Source organism: Apaloderma vittatum, unplaced genomic scaffold (genome assembly GCF_000703405.1).
Source record: "Apaloderma vittatum isolate BGI_N311 unplaced genomic scaffold, ASM70340v1 scaffold1086, whole genome shotgun sequence".
Taxonomy (NCBI): domain Eukaryota; kingdom Metazoa; phylum Chordata; class Aves; order Trogoniformes; family Trogonidae; genus Apaloderma; species Apaloderma vittatum.
The window spans coordinates 1-10843 of NW_009719751.1; the positions used below are offsets into that span (position 1 = coordinate 1).

The window sequence follows — 10843 nt, forward strand, 5'->3', positions numbered from 1 at the left end:
AAAAAAAAGGACGAAATTCAGACATTTTAAATAAATATACACATTTGAAAGTGGCAAGATGAGAGAACATTTATAAAAGAGTATAATTAAAATCACATTTGAGGTGGAATTAAGAATTTGATCTTGCATTAAAACACTGATTATCACCATCAAAAGAGCCAGGACATTTTAAATAAACAATTTTAGGGTTGAAATAGTCTTACTTTAAATAGATGCTATTAGTCTAAGACTAATTTTCTGAATAATTTATATTCTACAAGCTTCTTTCCTGATGTTTGTGCTTGTTCAAGTTTTGCCAGAACTCTTTAGGCCAGACCCAAGGATTTTAAACTTATGTTTAAAAGGCATCACTACACATATGTAATAACATCAGTGCATAAAAATGAAGAAAGACAAGGTTAAACTTCACCCCTAAAATTCAACAGGGAGATTTCCCCGTAAGTCCAAGTGTTTCACAGTGCAGAGAAAATTCAGTTCTGTCAGAGGCAGCTCGAGATTTTTAACAGCAAACTTAAAGGCACTGAGATGAACACATAAATGCGTGGAATCGTGTGGTACTTTGAGTTTTTCAATCACATCTGTATCACCGCAGATGTAAATCAGAGCATAAACAGATGTACATTAAAGCAATGCAGGATCCTCCAACAAATGTAAAGCAGAATAAACTAATTAAAGGATAAAGCATTTAGAGTTTGAAACATTAAAGGCTGCCCATATCAGTGCTAACAAATTAAGACATTCTCCCTCAGCACTTAGCGCTTCAAGTTAAATCAATTTAAATGCAGGACATTTCCCTTCTGAATAGTAACTTAGTGAGAATGCACAGTAGCCTTCAATTATGCTGAGTTTTAGCCTCAAAATCTAGCTATTCAGCCCTAAGCCACATTACAATTGAAGTAAATATGATAATATTGCTCTGCCCACTATAAAAAAAAAATACTGGCTTATGTCTCTTTCCTCACCTCCGCATACACGCCACAACCCGGTGCCCGTTCACCTGCCTTTTTCCTGTTCTGTCCACGCATGGCAGAGCTGGCAATTAAAGGAGGTGCGTGGGGGAGTTAAAAAAAAAGAAAAGAGCAGTCTTCACAGGAACTAGGAAATTATAGTTGCCCAACAGGCTACAAAGTTGATGAACTTTCTGAAGAGAAAGTTGCCGTGCAGAGCTGGCTGCTCCTGGGCGACAGTCAAAATAAGGCAGCCTTCTGCACGACACACAGAGTCCAGATTCCGGGATCCTACCAAATACGCACGAAAGTGCCAGTGCCTGATTTATCGCCGGTGAAGCGGTTTCAAGTAGGTTTTCTAAGCCTGAAGTATTGCAAAGCTCATGATCTACACAGTCAATAGATTTCATACGTTGCTTTTTAAAAAACATTAGCATGAGCTATTAACCTTTAACCAAGAACTGTACCTGCTCAAACTGTACTTTATTCGAGCCTCTGCCATGGGATAACAGAATGTTAGCCATTACACCAAATCACTGACACAGCTGCTACCTAAACTAATTATTAAAAACTTCAAGGGCCATGCAGAGAAGATAAATTATATCTACTTGAATCGTTCTTATTGCCTAGATAGAAGATAAATATTACATCCTCATTGCACACCTGTGAAAAAGGACTGAAGAAATAATATTAATAGAAAAAAAAGTAATTGAAAGATCTTTTAATCTAGAAGATGCAATTACTTTGAGATCATAAAAGCTATTTAAAAAAAAATCTATGGGAACGGAACTCTTAGAGTGCTACACATAATGCAAAAACTGGTTAATTTTCTAATTCCTCATCTATGTTATTCTGATTTTCCTAAATCAAGTCAGTTCCCTCACGTATTTCAAAGTTGAGAACAATCCACACCAGCATCAGTTACAATTTAGGAAAAAAAGCAATAATTTTTCAAAGTATTTCCTAACAAACTAGCTACACTATAATTCTCTAGTTATATGAAGATCAAACATCTGCAGTGATGATAAATTTAATGAAATGTGTAAACTTAATTAAGTGTGAAAATAGAGATGTATATATACTAATAACATAGAAAACCACTAGGCAGCTAGTCAGCATATTTAGATTAAATATTTAATTCAAGTGTAACATGTTAATCCTGATATTAAACCAATATCAAAACAGACACACATACAGAACCAAACATGGTGCCTTATACTATAGCAGCAATAGGCTGAGTAACTTGGATTAATACCATCTTGAAGCTGAATGATACTATAAATTAGTAGGAAAATACTATGCAAATCTGGAGATTACTCAGCGTTGAGATTTTTCTACAAGAAAGTAAAACTTACCAGTTCTTTTACTCTGCTCTTCTCTAGGTTTAGATTTAACTGGTTATCTGCACGAACTTTGGTAATTGCATCCTAATTGGAAAAAAATGATAAAGCAGCACGCAAGATTATTCTATCTAATCATAAGCAGAAAAAATTCAGACAAATAAATTGCAACTTTACATATCTCAGGAATCAAGTTTCTCTCCAATTAGCGTACATAATATTCAAAAGTGTAAGTACTCCTTCCCCTGGAGAAATCCTCGTGTTCTATAGTATGAATTGTATCTTGGAATCAAAAGCTTAATTACTTTTAAAAGCAGAACACCGCAAACGCACTTAAATACAGAGCACATCCTTCTCTGAATGCTAGGAATGTTTCATATATCCTACAATCCTCACTTCCGGAAATCCTAACTACCCCCTGCAAGTTCCTCTGAGAAGCAAGTCTGACACTCAAAATCACTTGAAAAACACGTTCTAACCTTTCAATGTAAAAGAAACTGTTTCTAAAGACTACACTGAGGGATTTCAGAAAAAGCTACAGGTATTTTAGAAGTCAGGAAGTGTTTGGTTTTAAAAAATCTGAGACCTTTTCAAACTACTCCAAGTTGTCCACTTGCATTTTCCTTCATCAATAGCTGCGATTCCTGCTTTTGGTAGTGGCAGGGGGGGGTTGCACTGCTCCTCCCCCCAAGAATTCCGGCCAGCTGACAGTTGCTCATGCGGCAAAACCGCTGATCAGATGAGAGCGGGGGAGGAGCACAAGATCGTCAACCTTCTGGGAGATTCTACCAGTAAAACCACGCAAGCATCTCTCAAGCAGGCCAACGTTAACTAGTCAAGAGCTCATCGTGCTAGTATGAAAAATAATTACACTCCATTTCTATGTTTGAATGTGTGAGCTTTAATTGGCTTATAATTAGATGTCATTACAACATGGTGCAGTGCAGTTCAGTGAGTTAAAAATAAGTTTTTCTTATACTTCTACAACATTATGCCTTTTTGTATTTTACCAGAATAAGTGTGAAGAAGCACAAAACAAACTTACCCTTGTGAGACTTACATTTACAGTTACAATTAAAGTTTAAAGACTTCTAGCTTTTAAGAAAAACTCTCAGATTCTTGATGCTCTACCAGTTGATTACACTAACCCATTCATACGCAACTAAAACCATAAAATAAGTTACAACTCAAAAATTTGATGACGAATGTATTTTAAAATGGTATTCTGAAAACTCAGATACATTAAGTGCTTTATAACGCAGTATGAAACATGCGGGATTAGCCTGGAGAAATTGCCGTTCCCCTTGTAGAGATGAGAGTACAAAAAGAAATTGAAGAGAATAGGAAAGAAATGGCAAGGAGGCGCTAGGCTGAGTTTGTCCCCACTGGCAATCAGCTCAGCAAGTCCAACAGTGGGACAGTTCCATGGCCAAATCCTAGGGCAGGAGGGCTCCATCCTGCCAGCTACAAAGGACATCTCATCAGGAACCAGTAATTCTCAAGTCACACGTCCACACTCCCTAAAAACAGTTCACATTTCCCAGTTTTCAATTTTAATCTCTCTTGCAAGAAGCTCTGTTTCTGTGTAAAGGCTGCTTAGACACCATATCCGTTGAAATTCAAGATTTAAGACGATCTTAGTCTTGATGGTAGGAGGGTGTCCACAGTGCTAATCAAGACACGCAAAGAACGGAAACACAGCACTGATGCTTATATCTCCTAAGAATCTGTATGATAATTGAAACAGTAAGGGGGTTTGTGTGGGGTGTTGTTTTTTTTTTAACCGAGTCTGTTTTCTTGCAATTACTGTTTGGTTCCCGTGTGGTGGTGTTTTTTTTTAACCAAGTCTGTTTTCTTGCAATTACTGTTTGGTTCCAAACAAATAGGACCAGACATAACGGTCTCAAACTTAGCTTTTAAATGCCGTCTTCAGGCAGCTATTTTAAATTCTGGATGGTTAACAGGTAAGTCTTCAGAAAAAAACCCCAACAAATCAGCTGGTGAGTGCTGTCATTTTAAAAGTATGTTGTATCCTTCCATGTAACAGGCAGCCCTAAATGCAGAATTTCACTCAGCCTTAACCATGACAGGGCAGCCACCTTCTGAATCTGAATTAAGATTATATAAGTAAAGAAACCTTCAGTTAAATTTGTCTTCACCTCTTGTACCACTCACGGTTCTATGCCACCATAAATGAAATACGCATGAAATTGTCTTTGCTTTAGCCCACAGTATACCATCAACTGCAATTTCAGTATCCTATATATCACAACAATTAAGCACAGCTTTTAAAATAAAATCTTTAAAGCAACAATTTTATTTTTTCAAAGCAAACTAGACAAGTGTTAATTCTTAATTATTTTGGTATAGTACTTACCATGACTTGCTTCTTTATCTGCTGGAGTTCAAGTTTTATTTTCTGCAAGAGTAGGAAACAAAAATTATACACTTCATTGCTGTATATAAAACCACACCATCTAGAAATACTGCTGAATTTGCATGATCACTATGACTATAATCCACAATGTGAAAATGAAAGCAAACCCAGTGTGGTTTAACTCTACGTCCTTCAGTATGTCTACAGGTATTTTCTAATGTTGCGTGTCACACAATTCCATAAATCAGAGAAGTATCTGCACATATTAACCAGAATAAACTTGGCAGGCCAAGGGAAGTATTTCCCCACATTCAGCACTCGTGAGCCTGCTCTGGAAGTGCTGGGCCCAGCTTTGGGCTCCCTGGTGCAAGACAGGCCTGGACATACTGGAGCGAGCCCCGTGAAGATGATGCAGGGGGGCAGGAGCACACTACGTTGGATGTAGTGGGTGAGGAAGAGAGAAAGAAATGGGTTTATCCAGCTTGAAGAAAAGATGGCTAAGTGGCAATCAACACAGATTATTCTATTTAACTCTTTCAAAAAGACACCTACAACAGGTGTAGCTGTAGCCTTTTCTACTAACTGTCTGCAGAGACCATCCAGTTCAATCCCCTGCTCAAAGCAGGGCCACATCCAGTTGGGGTTTGACTCCATCACCTCTCTGGGTATCCTATTCCAGTGTTCTGCCACCCTTAGAGTAAAAAGGTGTTTCTCACGTTTAAACAGAATTTTCCACATTTTGATCTTTGTCAATTACCTGTTGTTCTGTCACTGGCCTGTCTCTGTCTTCTTTACATCCTCCCTTTAAATATTTGTATATATTGATGAGATCCCCACCAAGCCTACTCTTCTCCAGGCTAAACAGTCCCAGTTCTCACAATCTTCCCTCGTGTGAGATGCTCCAGTCCCTTACTGATCTTTCTGGCCATTTGTGGGACTCTCTCCAGCATGCCCACACCTCCCTTGCACTGGAGAGCCCAGAACTGGACCTAGCACTCCAGGTGTAGCCTCACCAGCATCAGGCAGAGTGGAAGGTGTAGCTTCACACAGCCCAGGAGGCTCTTGGCCTTTGTTCCCACACGGGCTCATCTCTGGCTCGTGGTCAACTTGGTGTCCACCAGGAGCCTCGGGGCCTCTTCCTTCCAGATGGTCACTCCCAGCCTGCCCTGGTGCCTGGGGTTATTCACTCCTCGAGGAAGGACACGGCATTCCCAGTTGGTTCAGCTTCGTGAGATTTTGGCCATCTCACCTTCTCAGCTCGTTGATGTCCCTCTGAAGGGCAGCACAACTGCTTGGTGCATCAGCCACTGTTCCCGGCTTCGTATCGCCTGCAGACTCGCTGAGGGCATGCTCTGCCCTGCCACCAAGGTGATTAATGAGGGTGTGAAACCATAGTGGCCACAGAGCCAGCCCCTTGGGTATAAGGCACTATTTTACATCAGTGGAAAAAATAAGCAAATGCTAGAATAGCACTTTCCAAGATAATGATTTTTACCTCATTTTCCGAACGAAGTGCTGAAAATTCACTTTTTTCCAAAATAATCATGTCCTTTTTCAGGTCACCAATGTGGGACATCACTTGCTGAAGCGCAATTTCCTTTAAAAGAGGCAAGAAAAATCTCAGAACGTATCAAAACCACAATGCTGTTTTTTTTTTTTCCCAATCTGTGCCTACAAATATGATACATTATTTTGCTACCCTGAAATTTTTAATTCAGCAATTTCAGATCGATTATCTGAGTTTCAGAAAGCAAGATAAATTAAGCAACAGTGACAGAATAAGCAAATTAGGCTCAAAGGTAACATCTGACAAAATTAGTGGTGCTTACATAGATCAGAATAATTCAATTAATAGCTTAGGAAATAGCTTATTCCAAGTCTTCAAATTCTTAAGCTGGCAAAGGCATTAAGGAGAGAAAATGTCTCTGAGCTCAATGAGGAAAGCTGGCTTTCAGACCAAAACTCCTCAGTGCAATTACCTCCTTTTTTACCTCCCCTTGCTCTGCTTCACTACTCAAAATCACACACTGTATTTACACTTTTAGTTGCTCAGTCTGTAATACCGAGATGACAGAAGATAAACAAGAATCCTCTGCAACTTTCAGCATTCAAAAGTCTGCAGATACCATGTTAGATCCTGTCCACACATGCAAACAGGGACTGTCTTCTCCTCTTTGAAGATCTGTGTCTGCTAAGTAGTCCCACCCTTTTGATTCTGGACCACGAACCCTACAAATCCAACAGAGCACTCCAACTTCACTCTTGTCAGGAACTGCTGCTCCACCTTGCAGCATTGTATTTGTAAGGGGCATCTGGAGATGCCTCACCAGGCTACCTCACCATAACACCAAAAAAACCCCAAACCAGACAACTGTACCAGATATGTTACAAAATGTCTACAGAGAGAATATTGCCATGGATGCCTCCTCTCTTGCTCCTCAATGTCTCCAGCTTACTTTTGTTCTCTTTCCTCCTCACTGAGATCAGTAAAACAGACAACAGACTCTTCCATATCCTTCATCTCTACACATACACACACGCATATATATTTTTTCCTCCCCAAGCCTTTATCTAACCAGTGTAATACTTCATCTGTTACATAGCCAGCTACATCCACAATCTTCCAAATCCTCTTCCAACTCATTGTTCTCTTTTTGCATAAGCTCTAACACATTCAAAGACTATAAGGAATTACAGTGCCTACCACATTGCCCAGAGTTCATGGCACAGACACCTCCCAAGCTGCTCCTATCTCAGCAACGCTGTACAAACCTGCACATTTTCATCTTAAGGACAGAAAGTCACCTAAGGGTGGAATCTACCAGTCAGTCTCAGAAAACATCTACCATCAGGAGCAACAAAGGGGTCCAGAAGGTAGGAAAAATGAAGTGAAGCCTCCCTAGATGGAAGGTGGTGCAAAATCCAGGTGATGAGACACACTACTGCCAAGACTATTAAACTGTGGAGACAGCAGCTGCTGTTCTCTCATGTTTTAAAACAGCAGCATTATTACTATGAAATAAATTAAAGCCTGCTTTCAGCAGGTGACCCGAGGCCATGAATCCCAGCCTCTCTGAGCAGCCCAAGAGGGTTCTTGTCAGCATTGTATATTTGACAAGCTTATGTGTACGAGGGAATTCCAGTATATCAGATTCTGTGAATCTCACTCAAAGATGCTTGTTAAGTTCCACGAGCAGTGCATCATGTCTTACCCTGAATTTCAGTTACATTTCTAGAGCCAGATGTCTAAGAGCTCAAAGTGCATTCTACACTGTCATGTCCAACTCCTTACGTGAATCTACCTTTGTATGACCTGACAAAGGGCTCCGAAAAAAGCACAGCCAGTATTAGAAGATGCCTTGCCTCCAGACACAATTATTCATTAAAGCAGTCAGAGCTAACAACTCAGTTCAGTGGTACAGAACTCCTCGGCTGTCAGGAAGGATCTCTGCAGATATTCAGCATTATCCATCTATTTCCAAGCAAATTTTATTCACTTCCTCCCACCAAGATGTATATGCTGGGTAGGTTTAGAGGATACCATGAGCAATGCATGCATCAGAGAAAAAGGAGACAGATTTCAATATCAGCATCCAAACTACGCATGTTTATGTATCCTGTAAGTATATACAACTGTACCAATCATGTCCTAAAAACATCATATATATATATATAAAAAAAATTCAGTTCAGTTATAATACAACAGAAATGTCATTGCAACACAGAGATATATAAAATGTACCGTGTAGCTGGGCAGTAAATAACTGAGACAATCTGTACTCCCTTGTTACAAGTCTACAAAAGAATGTACACAGAAGCTGTAACTATTCAAATCCGTGCACGGACTATCTCCTACGTCGGTCTACAAGCCATCTCTGTAATCCTATTTCATGCTACAATAAGGTCAGAACCAAAAATCTATCTGTAGTTCACATACCAGCTCACACTACCTCAATCTCAAGGTGCACCACAACACTTAGATATATGTTTGATAAACTCGAGACAAAATTCACGAGCCAACAGATACATAAGGATGTTTGTTCTTCAAACTTTTACAATATAGTGCCCACAAGTAATAAACAGAAACATGTATTTCATTAGCAGGCCTACTAGGTTTTGATTTACTTCAAGTCCATCGCTGCCTTTGAGCTAACCTGCTGTACTTTGGTGACCATGTCCTTGTAAATCATATCCAGGTTGGCATTCATAATTTTCACTAATGCAGATACAATGACCTCCGACTGCTGAGTGGTGAACCCTGGGCAAAACAAAAGGCAACAACGTTCAGAGAGACACCTCAATCTGCACAGCTTACAGAAATGCCACTCATAGCCCCAAGTTAAACCAAGTGAAAATTAAACACACTCCTCCAACATCAATAGAACACAACCAGTCAGTACGTTCAAGCTCCTCTACCCCAAAATTAGGTCTGTGACATAGCATGGCTGCTTCTATAGTACAGGGCTACTTCAGTATCAGCAGGATAAACATTGGAAGCTTTCCAGAAGTATTATGGAATGCCAGGTCCCACAAATGGTTACTTCTACAAGCAAGAACCTGTGACCCTGAAAAGCAGATACATCCTTTCAGTATACTACAAACCTTCAGTACCACTGAAGTCATGCAAAATTCAACAACTGAAATGAGAGCTAACTGCTCTAGTTTTAGACCTGCTGGCCTCCGAGCCCCTGACAGAAAACGTTTAAACTCACTATGCTGAGAAACCATTTTGTAATTTAGGCGCTAAAATACTCTAAATGTACTCTCAACTTTCCCACCTTCAAAAAGTAGGAGACAAAAAATGTCATGAACAAGATTTAATCACTCTAAGAAATACCAAAGCACAAGTGTTTCAAACCAACCAGCAGTTAAGCACCAGAAAACATGCACAGGGTCTGACAGCGAGTCCCTTTCAATAGCTGAGCTGGTGTAAGAGTTTGCTACCATCAAAGGGAAGAGATACCCTTCCTTTCTCTCTCTCCCTCTCCTTATCCCTCCTCCTGACACTTTCCAGGTGTGCTGGTGCTCATGCAACTGCTCTGCAAGCTCATTAGTGTCTTGGAATAACAATCCAACGAAAGAGCTGGAGGGTTTTCCAAAAATTAGGCTGGCATGTGAAAACAGCCATATTTTAGAGAGCATTCTACGCTCTATCCTAAAAGCTGCATTTTACATAGTAGTCCATATTAAACCTTGTTATAATAATTGTTGTATATTCAAGGCACTACATACTAAATATGCAGGAACCCAATTAACACATCTTAAAACAACTACCTTGAAAACTCTTGAGTTTTACTTTCAATTCTTAAAATTTTATTTCTCTTTAGCATTTTTAATTACCAGTAGGATAACAAATTGCTCCAATCAGTTACATAAGCTCACTGTTTCCTTTTGGAAGCAGAAGCAGCCTATACATTCTTATCCAGTATTTAAAATCCCACATCATAAAACTAAAGCTGTAACGTCATACATGTAACATCACACCACTCATGAAATGACATTAGAAATAGCTACCCAGTTCTAGCAAATTACCATTTTCTTCCAAGAGGCACACCAGCGCATGAGTGTCAAAAAAAAGCTGCCTATTTCCCGGTAAGGAAACGCTCCCTTTGCTTTGTGATGATGGTGTTGAGATGCTCATATCTGAAAAAAAAAAAATAATAAAAAAATCAACAAGTGCAAGTTATTTTTAAGAAAGAATATTTCACCACCGTATTTCTTTTCCAGGAGGTTTCCTTACCACCCCAAATATTTCTCATTTATGACAAAATCTTAGATGGTGGGTCAGGATTATTGCAGCTTGGCTTAAAATTGAAAAGCCACCTGCAAAGGCCTGAAAACAGAAAACAACGCTAGTGCTGCACTCCTGACCACCATAACACCCTAGAAACACCCCACCAAGCCTCGGGGCCTTAAAACTATTCCTTTGGCGTTATGGGAGGAGGCTGGGAGCTTTGAGGGCTCCACCCACAGGCTCTTGGCATCCTTTCGCCTTTGAGACGAGGCCATGGCGCACAATTTGCCCTTTGCTACTTTCACAGGAAACGCTTCCCAGGCCGGAGGCAAACCTGAGGCGCTCGGCGGCATAAAGGAGCTACCACGAAGCAGGCCGCGGCCGAACGTGAGGCAAACGGTGCTGAGCCAGCACTCGAGGGCCTGGTCTTTCCAAGCTGGGCCTG

At 40.1% G+C, this 10843-nt stretch overlaps 1 protein-coding gene across 1 annotated transcript; it reads right to left on the minus strand.

Moving 5' to 3' along the window:
* Positions 1-2302: 2302 nt before the first annotated feature.
* LOC104269189 (mitochondrial calcium uniporter regulator 1-like) lies at positions 2303-10673 on the minus strand (the record flags this gene model as incomplete). Its single annotated transcript, XM_009870738.1, has 6 exons — positions 10640-10673; positions 10197-10307; positions 8819-8922; positions 6160-6261; positions 4665-4706; positions 2303-2374 (listed from the first exon to the last, which is right to left on the minus strand). Coding segments are annotated over exons 1-6 (465 nt in total), but the record flags the coding sequence as incomplete, so codon positions are not given.
* Between the last annotated feature and the right edge of the window lie 170 nt (positions 10674-10843).